This window comes from Diorhabda sublineata, chromosome 3 (assembly GCF_026230105.1).
Source record: "Diorhabda sublineata isolate icDioSubl1.1 chromosome 3, icDioSubl1.1, whole genome shotgun sequence".
In the NCBI taxonomy this organism is placed as follows: domain Eukaryota; kingdom Metazoa; phylum Arthropoda; class Insecta; order Coleoptera; family Chrysomelidae; genus Diorhabda; species Diorhabda sublineata.
Window position 1 is genome coordinate 40,793,662 of NC_079476.1, and position 18,921 is coordinate 40,812,582.

The 18,921-nt window shown below is 30.9% G+C and overlaps 1 protein-coding gene across 1 annotated transcript in view; it reads right to left on the bottom strand.

The window, feature by feature from the left end:
* Positions 1 to 18,921, bottom strand: part of LOC130441309 (neural-cadherin-like) — a 110,916-nt gene that overhangs the window by 57,942 nt on the left and 34,053 nt on the right. Inside the window, exon 2 of the mRNA XM_056774925.1 lies at positions 4,872 to 5,015. Within this exon, the coding sequence (XP_056630903.1) occupies positions 4,872 to 5,015 (144 nt within the window). The remainder of the gene's footprint in view (positions 1 to 4,871; positions 5,016 to 18,921) is intronic.

An 18,921-nucleotide genomic window follows, 5' to 3' on the forward strand; every position in this document is an offset into this window, starting at 1 on the left:
ATACAAAATACATTTTGGATTACTAGTTATTCCAAACACGTTTAGTAAATAGATATTTACTTTGGTTGCAATTCTTTCGATTTGGGTGAACATGAATTGTTTATGTTAATGGTAGGAAAGCAATCGGGACGTGCCATACTAGTAAATCGCTTATTTTGAGTTAGAATTCTGTTAGTTTCATTCTTAATCGTATTTTGATAGATGTATCACTATTTCTTACATTTTAATCAATTAATATTCTTTATATATCACAAAATATTGAAAATTTTACGAGTATCAACACATAGAGATTCAAGTCCAATTAAATTTTTGATTGAAGAAGCTTCTTTTTTACAAGAATTCTTTCCGCAATCCGTCTTGTTCAAAGTGAAGATCTATGCGTAAGTCTTCAATGCACTGATGTAGATCTGTGGCCCTGATACAATGAACCTGCCTCAAGCAAGTGCGTTACGACATTGATAACTTATTTTCACGAAAAATCAATAGATAAAATGAAAATTTAGTAATTTTTGTAAGGTTAAGTTAGGTAAGGTTGTGTTAGAGACTGAAATAGAGTTAACCAAAAATAAATTTGTTTCTAATAGCGGGGTTTATACCCAAATAATTGAGACCAACTGGAGATTTCTGAGATCATTCTTCTGCGATAGTTGTGTACCTTCAGAATATCGGGTGGACTGAATCATTGAATATACATGGCCACGAGAATGTCGTAAATCTGAACCAATAGACCCATTTATTTCAATGATAGAAGAAATCAAAAAAGATTTTCAAATGCAAAAATTATAGAATCAAGTCCAATTAAAATATTTGATCGCAGAAGCTTCTTTTTTTACAAGAATTTTTTCTGCAATCCGTCTAGTTCATAGTAAAGATCTATGAGTAAGTTTTCAATGCACTGATGTTGATCTGTGGTCCTGATACAATGAACCTGCCTCAAGCAAGTGCGTTACGACATTGAGAATTGATCAAATTGACAGCCGACCCGACCTATCCCTATCTCACACTATTTTGTTTTATATAGAGTCAAAGTTGGTAACCATGTTTATATTAATTTTTAATTCAGTTAAGTTGGCAGGCGATAAGCACTAGATATGTTCAAGTGACAGTAATGGTATGACACAAAAATTGTGACAGGCAAACGCGTTCCAATTTGTAATTTTAAGAATTTGTTAAGCAAGAGTTTTGCTAATCAAAACAAGTATCATTTTACAACAAAAAACCCAAACCCACTGAAAATAACAACAATTTTCACGAAAAATTAATAGATAAAATGAAAATTTAGTAATTTTTGTAAGGTTAGGTTTGGCTAGGCTAGATTAAGTTAGGTTAGGTTGGACTTAAACCTTAAACTTTGAAAATCGTTTTTGATTTCTTTCATTAATGATTCGAATTGATTTATTTTCTCAGAGGTTTCCAAGTGGCCTCAATAATTTGGGTATGAACCCTTCTATCAATAACAAATATTTCTTTGTGATTGACCCACTTATGAGTGTAGCCTTCATCGCTGAGGCATCGATAGGCTAGCCAGCCATCTGTATGAATTATGCTTCCTGGAACGACATGCTTTTTTTGATAAGAAACTCTTTTTTTCACACATAGATAGATCTTGATGGGATCTATCGAACGAAGTTATCCACGGTTCGATATCTGTTAGCCTTTCTGAGATAACGGCCACGGTAAATGTTTCCGAATAAAATAGATTGATAGTCTATGTTATCATACTATTTTTCTGTTTTTTCGTGAATGGGTTGCCAAAATTTCTCAATGACCTTGAAAAACTTCAACCCTTACTGAAAATTTTTCTAGCGCCGACTAATTATTAAGACCAATCGACCTTTTATGACCTATTTTTGATCTTCCAGATGGTATAAATTCTACGAATTCTACGAACTAAACATCTGACAACATTGTAGATACTACCAAAACATTGTCCGTATTAAAAAACAAAATTTATGAAAACCGTTTCACATTTAAATGAAGCGTTATATAATTTAAGCCCGGTGCGTAATTATATATTTTTTTTCTTCGATCCCAAGTATAAATTTTAAATGTGGAAAACAGTTTCTCAGAAATTGTATAATATAAATTCATCACTTCGATATTATTAGAACTTCCTTTTAGAAAAAGTGTGAACTTGTATAAATTGCCCCAGTTCGGTCACTTGAATCGTTTGTTATAACGTAATTCCATGAGGGATTAAATTTGAGATGGATAATAGCTTAAAATGGCAATTTTGCCGTCAAACAAACGGAGTGTTTTTGGGATATAATTAAATCCCGAGTTATTCAGAACAGGTGGATGTAAACTTGATATTATTAGATTACAACGACTCAAAATGATACTTTTTAATTATGTGAACCTATTAGTGACTTCCTACAAACGTTTTGCTGTAGAATAGGATAAAGTGCAGGTAATTTAGAATCATACGTCCAATATCCTGCGCTCTCAAAATAGATGGGGCTTAAAACTGTTATTGATTTTAGTTTGGGCGCTTATAAATCTGACGTGTCCCATGAAACGGGAGAGCTGCCGGATAAAGCATTGTGCTCTAATTTACATTGCAGCAACGTTTCTAAAGAGCGCCTTTGACCGCCAATTACAATATCATTGCAACCATTGTTATCATTATCAGGAAACAATATGCATTGTCTTTTAGGAATAGCGTTAGGTTTTGTGGATATTGTTGTTGAAATCTTGAGATTTATACGCCAACAAATATTTTGTAAATGAAGCGAGTGTTAAGAAGACGATTAATTAATGAGGGTTTTTGTTTCCATGGATAGTATTTTGATATCTTACGAAATTTCCTTCCTATATCTAACTTTTTATCCGTATGTGATCTGTATATGTATCTATTGCGGTTTTGGATCTTTTCTTAGTGATTTTCTTTTCTTTCACACCTGCTTTATCTCATTTTGAAAATTTGTCGATTTCTCTTTATATTTCATTAATTCTATTGATATTTTCTTCATTATTCTTTCAGTATTATTCTATCAAGAATTTTAAATGGAATTAGTGGTTTATTTGGTGTAATTTAGAGTTTACTGACATCATTATGGTTCCAAATAAGATTCTTTAGAAAATAGAATGATTTTGTACTACTTTAAGCTATCTACTTTGAAGAGAACTTGAAAAAATGCCAATTTTTCGAAACAAAGTCATTAACTTTGACGCGTTTTTGTTGCTCAATTTATTTATTTCTCGAAACGATTTCCAAACTGGAATCTGTGGGTCTATAAACCTGTCAATAGACGATTTTTTAATTTATGAATATTTATTTCAAGTCAGCGACTAAATTCTTCATATATTTCATCATAAACATCCATAAATTATTTACAATTTGGGCAATTATTTTGTATTTTGTTCTGGAAACCTAGAGAATGGACAATTTAGTATTTACTATGATATATGTTTACTAATAACTTTCCAATATCATTTTATGAAATAGTTTTCAAAATAATTTTAACCACAACTTTTAATTCATGTTTTTCATTGTTTCGAATATTATTTTTGTTAATATCAGATGCTTGATGAGAAAGCAAACTTGAAGAAGATGAAATAAAATATAATTAAATAGAAAATATATTAACTTATGAGCCCAGAAATTCTAATAATAAAAAATATTATTTTACCTGTATGTGGAGATGATTTCAACAATATAATATAATAACAATAAATCATTTATCTTGTTGGAAAAAATATATACGGAGTTTGGATATTAAATAACGAGACTTTTTACGAAATTCTACATTTACAAAAATTCTACATTCGAATATACTTTCCTCCCCTTTTTCCATTGATCGAAGTAGTGCTGAAAGTGAGTTTCGTTCAGGAGATCTGCCGTTTTTTGTTTTACCCCTTCCACCAACTCAAATCAGGTTCCTTTCAAAGCGGATTTTATCTTCACACGGTGCCAAATCTGGTGAGTACGGCGGGTGTTAGAGTATTGTAGTGCACTTACTGGCCAAATATTGCTTCACAGATAGCGTGTTACGGGCAGATGCGTTGTCCTGGTACAAAATCGGGCCGTTTTTTACGAACTCGTTGCCAAAACTGACAAATAGTAAGTCTGGTAAACAGCCTGACTCTCTAGAACCCATTCAATCATCACGATACCGTTAATGTGGACAAAAATGCTCAAAATTACCTTGAACTTTGATTTGCTCTAAAAAACATGCGTACAAGATAGAGAATTGTTCTCATATTCATATGAATTTTTTTTTAATTTAACGAGACATTTTAGAAACGTGTTTTGGGACGTTCACAGGCAAAATATCTAGATACCCCACCCGTCTAGGGCGTCCTCTGGGCGCGCAGTCTCGTTATTTAATAGCCAGACCTCGTACTTCACTACCATGTTTTTTTTAAGGTGTCCCAATCGTCGTAAGCTGAAAGCCAAATCTTCAAATTCCTATAATCTCGGTGGATATAAGTTTTTTGCGCGTTTTTTTACTCAACCCAGCACACAAAACAACCCAATTAAAAATATCCTTGCAGAAGAGAACAATCCTGTATGAGTACAGAATTTTCTTAAATTGCAATTTTCAAAATTAAAACTCAATATATTTATCCGAATGAAGTGTTTTCTTTTCGCAAATTTTTTTGACGTTATCGTTGATTATCGAAATTTTTTGACCATTTTGAAATTTAACCATGGTACAGAGATATTTAGAATGTAAAATGGTTTCTCCAAAATTTTGAAAATATTACTAATAATATTAATAAACTTTATAGGATCAATTTGTTAATTAATTTCCTTTCCTTATGAATTAGGAAATTATCCTTTTGTGGAAATCATGTGGAATCATGAATAATTTATCTGTCTATATAATCGATTCTTGAATCGATTATATACTTTAACTTCAACTTACATTCATCGTGATCTTTGGCGGTGACAGTAAGTACGGTGTGTTGAATGTCCTCATTTTCGTCAACTTCCGCTTCATAAAGAGCCTTATCAAAATAAGGAGGATTATCGTTTTTGTCAGCGATTCCAATGCGGATAAATTTCGTCACTGAAACAAAAAACACAATTAGTCATTTAGACACACGTTTTCTAAATTAATTTATGTCAGATCGATATCTCGAATGGCTTCAGGAATATAGAGATTTTCATTAAAGCATTTTAGTTTTCGCATTAAATTTATAGTTTTCTGTAAAATCTAATTTTCCTCAATTTCCCAATTATAATTATTTTCAGCAGCTGATATTTTTCTCGAAACCCTCGTATTAAGAAACCGCTCTTCACAGAAATTTATAAGAATTTGAGACAAATTTATTTTTGTATTTTCTGAACAAAGAGGACCCCTTCGAAATCTGAAATTTTGTTTCATAATTTCTAACTTTATGTTATATAACTGACTATTTAGAGTCACGGAGAAGCTGTTGTATTTTTTCTATTATAGTATTAACGTTCATCTTCCGATTTTCTTGTATCACAACGTTGCCATATCACAACTGTAACCACTATTTAAATAGTATTATTTTTCAAAAAATTACTCCAACTTTAACCCTGTATATTTCACATAAATAAGGAAATGAAGAAATCTAATATTGAAAGTCAGTTAGACACACGTTTTCTTAATTGATTTCTGTCATAAATGAATCGATATCTCAAATGGCTTCGGAAATATAGATTTTTTTATACAAGCATGTCAAAATTTTTTGACTAAAGCTAAAATATAAATAAAGCTATGGATAAAACCATGGAATATCATGTATTTGTGTCCGAAAATGGCGAAAATCATGTTAGTTTTCAGATCAAATGTATAGGTTTCCGGAAAATATACCTTTTATGGCTTCGAAAATAAAGATTTTGTTATATAAGCACAAATATTTTATCAAATTACTAATCAGTTTACCACCTCAATTATCACATTTTTCAATACATTTTCTGGTTTTTTTTTATTAAAAAGTTAATTCGGTTATATAAAGTTGTATAATTTTGTAAAATAAACTTGTGTAATTTCAAATTTGAAAACTTATTCTCGCGTTTTAGTCGGAAAATTATTCGGTTTTATTTCAAAGATATTTTCTTAGTTCTCAACGATTTGCTTGGTTTCATTTCCATAGACAAATTCAATGTGTTATAATTAGTAGTAGTAGGTAGGCACTATTTCATCCATGCCAATATAAATTTCTTAAATTCAATTTAGATCGCGCAGACACAGCAGGAGATTAGACCACATCGCACCGGTTAATGTGAACTTCCGCGTTCTTGGGTTCGTCAGAAATACAAAGAAATCGTGGAACGCCTCGCTCTAAAAATGGTTTCCATAGAAAACTTAATTGATTTTATATTGATAACACTATAAAAACCGCCAGGCTCCTCACATGTTCATTAAATACGATTTTACAAATTGGTAAAAGGAAATTTGATGTTTTTTTTCTCATCTTAGAATACTGAAAATTAAATACAGGATAATAAAATAAAAGTATTTAACCCCTATCGACACGTATCACAGTAAAGCGTCTTTTTAGCACGATTTAAACCAATAAATTTTGTGTGATTTCTGTCTTAAGTATTCAAAGTAGATTTTTTATGATTCTAAGCATGCTTTATAGGATTTAGATCAAGCGATCTGAGTGGAAGCGGTGGATGAAGAAACTTTATTTTTCCAAAAACCGGAGCAGTTCAAAGTTCAATAAAAATATTGTATGTTGGCCCATATTTATACCTGCTTTGTTTCCATCCAATATAATCAAAACAAATTGGTGAATTTCTAGAATAAATCGTCTGTGTTGAGCCTATTTTGAGTAATCCAACAGCTTGACACGATTTAATTTTCATTTGAGCATTATTAGAACCAACCATCTAAAAATTTCATACAGCCGCTCTATGTGGAAATTGAAATAGGAAATTCTTAATTTCAATTCTAAAGAATCAAACAAAAATTCCCAGAAATAAAACTCATTTATTTTTTCTCTAAAGATAGTAGATTCCAACGAATAGTTTCAAATAGATCGATATAGTTGAGGAATGTCCTTTTGAATAGATGTATAAATATTACACGCTCCAGTTTCCTTGACCGTATCCTCTGTATAAGAGAAATAGCTTAGAAGAGTGGAGAGAATTGTTGGCTTTCATATTTGTGCGGGCTCTAAAAATAGAGAAACATTAATCTCTATTTAATATTAATTATTCGAAATAAAACATGTGATTGTAACAAATCTGATTGTGACATTAGAATAATAAGCTTCAGAACTTTTGTTTATTTTGCTTTTCCAATGGTAATTGCAACAAGCTTGATATAAACTGATATGGACAATTTTTTCTCTACGTCTCGGGAAAAATTAACTGAAAAATTTTTTCCAATTCATAAATGCTATTCAAACCAAACATTTTGCTTGACAAGTCATTTTCATTAATCATTTAGTACAAAAAATTAAATCTGTATTTCATATCACGAGAAAAGTTCATTTTGTTGGTTCTATAATTGAATCAAAATCACAATTCGGTCCTTTTTTTGTTAGACCAGGACACTGTGTGTGCGGCGAATACCAGATTTGTCAAACAAGTTCCAGGCAATTCTGACAGAATGATGATTAAATGTTGTTGGAAATGAAAGAAATCAAAATACACAGAACAACGTTCATTATTAAAAAACAAATTTGATTTATATTGTTGTTTGAGTCAATGTATTGTCAATTAGTATATTTATTTTTATACAAAAAACAAGCACAAGAGGACAAACGCTCCAGAAGTTCGAGTGGTGCTTGCCATATGGAGCTGCCCGTGGATATTGATATTGAACTTGAATTGTAGTTTATAGTGTTCGAGAAAGACGTTGCTTAGTTACCTGACGTTTTCTCTATGCTCTAAGGTGTCAAAGTTTTCGCCGTCATCTGGACGAATCTAGATTTAATCAGATTTCAGCGTATTATCATCATCATCATCTCGTCCACTGCTGGACATAGAGCTCCTTCAAATGCTCCCAGTTTTCTCTGTTCTGAGCGGTTACTACCCAATTTGTTTTCTTGGGGGGTCTTCCTGGACTTCTTTTTGTCCATCGGTTATCTTGTATCCAAACTCCAGATTTCCTACCACGTTTTACTTGATTGATAAGATCTCGGGTCTTTTTGAAAATAAGGTTGTGTATGAACTGGTGACGCCGTTTCGTTGAACAGCTTAAGTTTCACCTTCTGGCATGATCTTCTTCAAATATTGATTGTTATGTTAATGACATGGATGTGAAAAATCGAAAACCAAAGCTACTCTTTTCATTTATGGTCGCATGGGACGCAATTTCGAACAAAGTTTCCACTCCTTTCCATGTCTTTAGCCACGCCTCTTTTTTGTTTAAATTAAATGCACATTTCTGGGTTTTTATAGGGCGCTAGTTTTGCTGCGCTTTCTGTAAATATGAACGCCGCAGTTTTCGTTGAGGTTGACAAGTCTGAAGGACACAAAATGTATAGTAACAGTCTCGATACGTTTCTTTGGGGTACTCGGGACTAAATATATTTCTCGTATTCCTTTATCTACTTTAAACAATAGACCTGTAATACTTTGTCAAAGGCTTGGCTAATATCTATAAAAATACCTCTAGATCACCTCAGCAACATTTATTTGTCCACCCTTGAGAGAATTAGATCTCAATCTTTAGAACCAAATGTTTCAAGACCTTTCCAAAAACCTTTTCCTTGTTTTTATGAGAGATGAATATATACAAGTGAAGATTAAAAAGTTGTAAGATTTGAATTTAGAACAAAAGTATTCTGTATTGAGTAAAACTGTGAACGTAATACTTTTCTTCAATTTCAATATTATAAATTTTGAAAACATGACTCAAAATTTTCTTGTCGCGAAGAAATTTATCGTAATAATGTATCCTTCTATACTTTTCATATTTAATTCCTCAAATAAAATCAAAAATATACAAAAATATTTTTTATTTTTTAGGTTATTTATTTAACAGCCTCATCCAATATTGATGTAGAGTATATTTGTTTACCGGTCCCGAAATTTTAGACATTTAATTGGCTTAGCACGAACAATCTCAAATTTTCTCCATCCCAATTATAAGACGAGAACTTTCCATCGATTAAATCAACCGACACCTCAGTCGGCGCCGAACAAATCTTAAACTGTCTCTTTCTAAACGAACTAAAGATAAAATTTGTGATTCTGTGTAGAGAAAAAGTTGGTATAAGTTCGTTGAAAGTTTTGTTAGAGGATCTAATCTTTTTAATCATTAATCTCTTTAATACGTGCTCACATTTTTTCATTAAAACATAAATGTCATATTATTCTGCTTGATTATATTTGGTTGTTGATATGGGTCACGGTCGTCACCTAAAAAACGCTTGTCTACTATTTAAGTTTTGAGAAAGATAAACGAAAACAAATATTCATAATTAGGTATGGCTTTATCGATTTCCAAAATATTCGTTTTAACCAATTGTTGAAGCATTGTTTCCATCCCGAGGTACCTCCAAAACATGTCCATTATCTTGGTGGAGAATGTTTTGTTTTCTGCGATTGGTATCTCTTATACTTTCGCTGGCGTACCATTCAGAATTGACGGTTCTACGTTTGCCCTTTTAGAACTGTCTTTTACATGTCTAGTTATCCAACTTTTTTTGGATTCGGTTCATGCAATCGATTTTTGATAGATCCATGATTTGTCGCTTGGTACGATCTGTATGAAGTTGTCACAGCATGCGATTTTGGATGACCTTCACGAAATTCATCCTGTAGCGAAGATCGATCACGATTGAAATCGGAAAACCAGCGAAACACGGCAGTGTCTCGAGGTGGTGCTTCATCACCAAAAGCCGAAGCGAGATAATGTCGGATTTGCCATATCTTAAAACTTAATTAACAACCCTCGTAGTTACAATAGATGCATTATATATTTTTGTTTTTAAACCCCCGATTAATTAAACCATTGCGTTGTTTCGATTTGTGTGGATGTGTCATGAAGATTCCGAATTTGAAACTAATCAATTAATTCAATTCAATTAATTTCACGTTCCAGTTCTTTGTTTTTGTTCAATTCTTCTACATCAAATGAAACCACAATTCATAACGGTTTCCAATTTTCACGTTTTCCCACGACCTTGTGTAAACAATATATTTGTTTTATTTTCAACCAAGATTATGTCATTTTAATAAACATATCTGCGAAATAATTATTTTCCAAATTTCAAACTAACCTACTTATTTTCATGTTAAAACGCCTGTCTAGTCAATCGATTGACTGACATTTTAATTGAGACAAAAACGTTGTGTGCGAAAATACAGTTTGGCGTGTCTAATACGTTAATTTACGACAAAATATTAACATTTACAATCATTTAGTACGTCTACAGTGAAAAAAAAAACATACTAAAATTTTAAATCGATATCTTAAATAGTTTTTGAGTTACAGTCATTTAAAAGAGTACCCGCTCGGAAGTTAGATAGTTGGATTGGCTGCGGTACATTTCGAATTTGCTGGAGTGATTACTCGGAGACAAATTATCCGATCGCTATCAAATTTTGTTTACATCTTCTCTATACAATTCTCCATACGATGACCTTCCAGTTTTTTGATATGATCAAAAATGGAATTTTGGCAGGCCAAAAACGACCATAATTTTGGGTAAAATTTAACTTGCCGCCATTTTGTCAATTTTTGATTTTTTTGTTCACCCGAGGGTCATCGTACAGACAATATGTTTTAGTTTAACGAGAATTTTTTTTGTTAGGTTTTATCAACGGAGAAGGCTGCAATGAATCCAGCAGTGGAGGACCTTTTTTTGGCGTCGCCGGATCGCCGGAGATCGCGTGTCATTACAAAAATATTCAATATTTTATTCCAAAAATTTTACTGCGTATTCTCAAAACATGTATAAATATATCCTCAAAATTTTAAAACGATTGATTCACTAGTTTTTTTTTAATTTCCAAAAATTGCCTACACTAGGTGTGCCCCCTTTTACATTCAGTATGAATATCGCCAACGGTTCCAGAAATTCCAACTTAAGAAAAAAGCCTATCGAATTTCAATGATTTCATTTTCATTTTTTAATATAATCCCAATTAAGCTTCACTGACGTTTCGTAGAGAAATTCTAGCATCCTGAAAACTTTTGGAAGCGCTGGGGAATTCAAAGCCTTCCGATATTGTGGCAAGTGCAATGGATTCGTGATCCTCAGACACAAATTCTTCCATTTTTAATTTATGACTCAACGTAATTTTTTGAAACTAAACTCGCATAATAAGCACCTGTAACAGCGTTTCTCTTTTGTAGATAATTTATTGAAATTGCGACTCAAATAATTGAGATTCATCTAGAATTTTTTCTGTAGTAGTGAACCCGTTTTCTACATCCTAGTGATGGATCCTTGACTCATCCTCTGTTTCTAATATTCCATGAAAACTTTCTTTATATGATATATGTTGCAGACAATTTCTCCATGACCAGTTCGGCGGTATAATATATTATATACCGCAAGGTATGGGACACCATTATCTTCAATTATTTGTCTAATAGTCATATGTCAAGATCATGGACTTTTTTAACATCATCTTGTATAGTTGTAGACGCTTTACCTACAGAGTACTTGACCGTCTACCACTACTTTATCTAATAATGCAGATTTTCTTTATTGTTTTGAATGCAAGTATTTAATCACGTCGCGTTGCTCCACATGATCTAATCTCTCTCAAATAAACTCGCTTAAAATGATTGAGTCTTATCAGTTTATGGGGTGAGTATGTACATGTAAGGATAAAATTTTTTCGTTATCATATAATTTAATGGTAGACGAAACTAATTTTTTAACATTGTAGAAAACTAATGAATAGAAAATATAAGAGGAAAAGTTTTTAAGAACTCGAAGAAAAAGAGATAAAAATCTTGTACTTTCAAAAAATGTTTTATATCATTTTCTTTTTAGCAATAAAAAAGACACTTGAGACGATGGAATATAGAAGATTCTTTACGTCCACGAATATTCTTTTAGGGAAAGCGGCTTTTAAGGAACTTCAAATTGTTCAAGTTTTAATTTGTACCGAGTAAAATTACACTTTTAAAGGGATATCGAGAATATAAATGGGATAATTCAAATTATTTCAAAGCCTTTTATGTTATAATTTCATAGATTTCCCGAATAAATCATTCGTTTGTTTCCTTTCAAGAAAACTAAGTCTGTGATAATCCGAAAAAAAGATTTACGCTTCTCGACAACACATGTCAAGACAGACAAACGGTTTTGAATGATGATAACTCGCATCTTTTTTTTGTCATTTCAAATTTGTATTTCATTTTTGCGAAACGAATTGTTTCGATTGTTCTCACGGACTTAACAATGTGGGATTTGAGATACAAGTCGAAGTGAATATGTCATTTGAAGATTCATAAACAAATCGGTCTAGTAAATATATACTTTGTATATGATATTTCGCAAATAGTATATTTCTAGAAATAAGAGCTTAAACGTTTTATTTGCTTATAAATAATGGTATAGTTTTTTTATCTCTAGAAAAATAATATTTACTCCCTGTACAAAATTCGGAAAAACATCTAACAAACCGTCAGTCCACGTGGACTCATCATCTCCACTGTTTATCAATGAAAACATCGAATCGAAATCTACACTCATAAAAATTCTAGTCATTAAAAAAGCTATAAATTTAGTATTTTATTGTTTTTTCAGTATCTCCAGTATATTCGAAGATATTTTGAGGAAAAATACGAAATTGCAAAAAAATCTTTTGCTCTTCAAACTCAAATTTTTCTAAAATTACGCATTTTAAATTGATCAAACTTCTTGAGTGTATTGATGAAACATATATAAAGAAAATCACAAAGGGGTAAAGGTATATTTGTTTTGGGAGTGGTTAGAGGGTTGTTTTTGCGTAGAAAAATGTTGGAACCGACCTAATTTTGAACAAAAGTCATTCAATTTTCATGCTAGAACTTTTTTTATTTTAAGGATCTAATTAAAAAAAAACTCTATGAATTTTCTTCGAAAAATGCAAAGTTTTTTCGTTATTTGGCTTTGAATCTTTCAAATTATGTTGTGTATTGATAATACATATAAATAAAAAGGTCACAGAGGGGTGAAGATCTATTTTTATTAGGGGAATGGTAAGGGGATTGTTTTTACTGATTTTTGTGTAGAAAAAAGCTGGAATCGACCTTTTGATCAAAAGTCATTAACTTTTCATTTTAAAACTCTAATTCTATTATTTAGCTTTGAATATTTCCCATTATGTATTTAACGAAAAAAAACTAACCATATGTCGGTTCGTGTTGGTAGTAGAAAAATTATAAAAAAAGGATTTTATATATTTTTTTGATATTTACAATTTTGCTTTCTACAGTTTTTTGATAAAAAGCAAATTTTTCGATTTATTCACAAAAAATTGTCAATTTTTGCCATCGATTCCTGTAGTAACAATGTGAAAAAATTCCCATCCTAGAAGGAGTGGCAACCACCCCTAAGGTTTTAGCGTACGGCATGATATAAAAAATGATCCTTGGACTATTCCCTACCTCCTGTGAAAAAATTGTGGGGTGGGAATGTTTTTTCATAATCTGACTACAGAAATCGATGAAAAAATTGATTCCAAGATGAAGAAATCGACATTTTTTTGTGAATAAGTCGAAAAATGTCCTTTTTTATAAAAAAACTGTAGAAAGCAAAATTGTAACTATTAAAAAAATAAACAAAATCCTTTTTTTCACAATTTTCTACGATCAACACTTTATTGTTACGTTTTTCCCGTTAAATGCTTAATTTGAAAGATTCAAAGCCATATAACGGAAAAACTTTTTCATAGAATTTTTTGAAATTAGAACTTTAACATAAAAAAAATCTCCAGCATGAAAATTGAATGACTTTTGATCAAAATTAGGTCGGTTCCAACATTCTTCTACGCAAAAACAAACCCCTAACTACTCCCGAAACAAATATACCTTTACCCCTTTGTGATTTTCTTTATATATGTATCATAAACTCACTCAAGAAGTTTGATCAATTTAAAACGCTTAATTTTGGAACAATTTGAGTTTAAAGAGCAAACGATTTTTTTGCAATTTCGTATTTCTCAACATTTTACTCCAAAATATCTCCGAATATACTGGAGATACTAAAAAAACAATAAAATACTGAATTTATAGCTTTTTTTAATGACTAGAATTTTTAAGAGTGTAGATTTTGCACACAGTGAATATTTGGTAAGATCTTATCAATCTACGATTCGGTGTTTTCATTGGTAAACAGTGGAGATGATGAGTCCACGTGGACTGACGATTTACCGAATTTTATACGGGGAGTAAACATTATTTTTCTAGAGGAAAAATAACTATACCGCTATTGATATAAAAAAAAATGAATGTTCAAGCTGTTATTTCTAGAAATAGTACAATTAGTAAACAACAAGTTTGGGAAATAAAATTGATAATAAAATCTCTCCCTGATTCATTTTCTTTTAGCTAGTCATTGGCTGAATAATAGATTTACTCGCGTAAGAATTGTTCGAAAAGAATCATTAAAACGCCCGATTTTTTTTATTTCTTCTCAAATTTTTACTACAATAATTGACACATAAAATATCTTGTGAGAAAAAAATTTTTCTCAACATATATTTTCAATTGAAACTTGAACTTGAAACCGTTAAATATGCGAGTTGTATTTGTATAATTTTAAATTTCCTATTAAATTAACACCCCGTACATTTAATTTCCCTGGCCGTAATATGTGGATATAGAGTAACTAACTTTGTGTTATTAATTTGAAATAATAATCAAACCTGTTTGTGAATTCGTAATATTTCTTCAATTAGAGGAATTGCCGACATGTAGTGAGTTTAAACAAATCCGAATGCGAGCTTCAAATAGTTTCAAATTGTACCACTTCAAGCAAGAATAGTAAATGAGAAATGTTGTTAAAACCGCCAAGGAATATCCCACAAACTTCGTTCACTTAAACCTAGTGAAGTTTCTTGCCATTATGGGAAACATTAATTTATGTTGTAGGAGTCCTTTCTTGAAAATAGAAAATGGAATTAGTAATACATGAGATTTTTGTTTTTCACATTTGTTTAGATCACGAAGAAAACAATTATCTGTTATTAATCATCCACCTTTGCCTTAAATATTTTCTAGAATTTTTTAGACATTTAACTATACGTCGTAATTGACTCCATATAGTAATTAAAGCGCCAATTTCAAGCTGCTACTTCGATCGATTTTATTATAGTAGACCCCAAACGACTATTCAGTCCAATTGTTTTGAAAAATGTCTCAAAATGAATTTCGTTTGACTTGGTAAGATTTAACCATCATACACTTTAATTTACAGCGACTTCTGGACCACATTTCCAACAATTGAAAATTGCATTTAGTTATTTTTCTGGAGACGAGAATTATTAGAAGGACACAATAAATTGGTGGAAGGTGAGTCGGTTGATTATGATGGGTAAAATTGAAGGTCGTTGAGGAATTGGAAGGAAACAAGCCTCTTGGTTGAAGAATATTAGAGAATGGACTGGGATAAGAGAAGCAGGACTGTTATTTAGACTAGCTCAACATATAGACAGTTTTCCAGCGTCAAAAGGACTCTAAGAATAAGGCATTGGAAAAGAGAACCTGGTGTATCCTTTAGATTGATTTATTAAGGACGAGATGTGCGGTAGTTTCATGACAATACTCCAGTCCATACTGCTTCATTTCCAAGGCTACTGTATACGAATATGGTTTCACAGCGATTGAATATCCACCGTATAGTCCTGATGTGGCACCATCCGACTATTTTTTAAATTCAAAGATGTATTATATGTTTATAATAACATAGAAACTTTAATCATACGTTCTTAATAGTTTATGGAAAGAAAGATATAAAAATAATCATATTTTTTTTATTTATGACCATTCCATAAACTGATATTAAGGGTTGTTTTGATGATTTTACTTTGATGATGATACTTTTCAACTCGTTTCCGTTTCATTAAAATTAATATTCGTTATCTGAGCTGTTAATCATTAATTAAATTATGCATAAGGTTTCATTACTCGAGAAATGTTATTCTAGTTTGGATTCCCTCCGTGTCAAAACAGTACTTTTATAAATGCGTAATTAACGTTATACAACATAAATGAACATCCCGTGCTAGGAGGCCGTCCTCTTCCGTACATAATAACGGAAACGTCAACCTTTCACGGACGCCATCTGCTTATACTTTGACTAATGGAAACTTCCTTTTTGGTGGCAATCGAGATAAAACGAATTTTGGAGACCGTCCAATGTTATCTTGTACGAAATTTACGGTAAATATTAATGAACAGAAGGTTAAGCGAAATTTATTTGATCTCGAAAAAAAAAAAAAAAATGAGTATACAAAAGAAACAAACGAACTGAATATTCGTGTTAAATAGGGTGTGAGATTTGAAGACTGGTATCATGAAACTTCTTTAATCTATGTGTTACCTTAAAAAAATCTTATATAGCCCTTCGTATTCTAAAGTTTCAACCCAACTTTCAGCAAACTATTTGAGAGCTTGGTGAAACCATTCGTTAGATGCAAAAAATGTCTAGTCTTAACAAACTACGACATATCTGAATGGAGGTTTAGGAATTAATCAGATTTATATTATTTTGAACATAATTATATCGATTTTCGTTCAAATAGTCCATAAATTTGGATAACTGAAATGCTATGCCGTATCTATATAGTCTTAAATCATTCTTGCAATGTTTTGTATTATGGATCATGAATATTGGAGTTTACTCCTTAAGAATCGAAATGAATGACCTTGTTACGTTTTTGGTGCGCATCCTATGATGCGCAACTTTCTAATTTGTCAATGTCGACATACTTATATTGCTGTCATTGTGAAGTTTTATTATCATTGTGTTCCGCTAAAGTGAACTGAAAGTATTTTCAAATAACTATGGCAGAAAGAGGTGTAGATGATATTGCCGGAACATCTAACAAACACGTGGTTGCAAGGTACGTTATAATTCATGTATTATATGTATGAGCATGTGCAATTTGTATTTATTAAATATTTTAATAATTATCGATGTAGTTCATATAAATATATATTTGAAAACAACACATAAAATTAGATAATCAACCCAATATGAATTATCGAGCGCATCCACATAAAATAGAAAATTTCTAACATACCCAAAAATTAATTTTTTTGTCGATGTCTATAAATTCTTCCACGTTATTATGATCTATTTTATAAATAATTTTCAAATATTAACAACTGTAGTCAATAATTCGATAATATTATCGGAAAAATCGACAATATTTTTCCATTATTATAATGTTTTTATATAATTTTCTTTCGAAAAGTTATTTTTTAGCTTATTTAAATAATTTTCATGTACTATTTATTATTGTATGTAAAAGATTTAGTGACATAATTATCTTTTTATAACCATTTTTGTTAATTATTAAGATAATATTATATTTTAAATAAAAAATTAATTATAATAATTTAAAAAAAAATGTTTATAAAAACCTTTTTTTATCAATTTTCTTTTATAAATTTTCTAATTTTTTTTTTATATTTTTTGACTAGGAAAAAATCTAAACCTCCAAAAACTCCAGCCGAGAGACATCGAGCTTACAGATTAAAAAAAAATTAATGAAGGAAGCCCAAAATATTCTGGCAATCAACCAATCTTTTTTAAGTTAAATAAACTCTTTTTGCGTCTGGTTAGACTATCGAACTTAAGGAGTAAACTCCAGTCCTTCGTCGGAGCTGACACACACACACACACACAATTTTTTTGAAGCTGATTCTTATTTCTCATTTTACTTAACAATCCTCTCGTTTTTTCAAATAATTAAATACCGATTTCTTATCTTAAACTTATCCTTCTGCCAAAAGGATTTCAATACTTATTTCAGGCTTCTTTCAACTGGTCTCGGCATCGTTTCAATTCTTCAATTTCTTATTTTAGTTTATAACATAAAGCATAATCAATATTCACTGATATTTTTGCTTTTTTAATAATAAATTAAAAAAAAATTCTATTTTTCGATAATTGTTCCCTAAATATTAAGATGTAAACTAAATCTTGTTATTCTAATGAAATTAATGAATTTTTTTCAATGTTTTGAAGGCTGAAAAGTGTAGTTGTTGTCAATTGTAAGTTATTAAAAAATTCTTACATTTTTCTATAATTTTTCCATCTACTTTTGAACGTATGTCAAAAATTATGCGGTATCCAACTCGAATTAATTAATTAAGTAGCAGCCCTCATATGTATGATAATAGTTTTGATTAAGTTCCTTTCTGCTTAAATTTTCTATAGTCCTGATGTTTCTCATCTTTTTATTCACATTTCCATCGTTTCGAATCTGTTTTTTCTATATTTTCATGAAAGCATTTATCTTATTTAAACCTCATCTATGAATTTTTGGTTTATCAACTTTTTATGGGTGGTCCAACATCCATCCAACTGAAGAGGTACAAATCTTAATATAATCCTGCGGAATTATATAATCCCGCGTGCACAATAATAATGAAAATGTAAAATGTATTAAATTCAGATTGTATATAGTACAATTATTACTAATTTGTGTAATACCACGCAAGTTCACAAAGCTGCTTATTAATCTTTTGTTTTTAACATATTCGCCGTTCATAAATCTCCTTCTGGAAGATTAAATGCGCGAAGGCGGGTTATAAAAAATTTAGCCGGATTATTTTATAACACCTAAAAGGTGATTCATGGGTGGATGAGGACGATTTGTTGTACGAAACGCTTGAATTTTCGTTTATTCTTTTCTTTTTCCCAAGCTTTTTTAGTGAGTCTTATTGCATATCGTCAAGAAAAATTTACTAATTTTGATCGTTTCCTAGTAATTTACAAGTTTGAAAATAGTCGTATCGATCACCTTTCAGTCCTGCGAATTTTACATGATTTTATAAACCACAACAAACTTGTATCAGGATAATTCCTTGA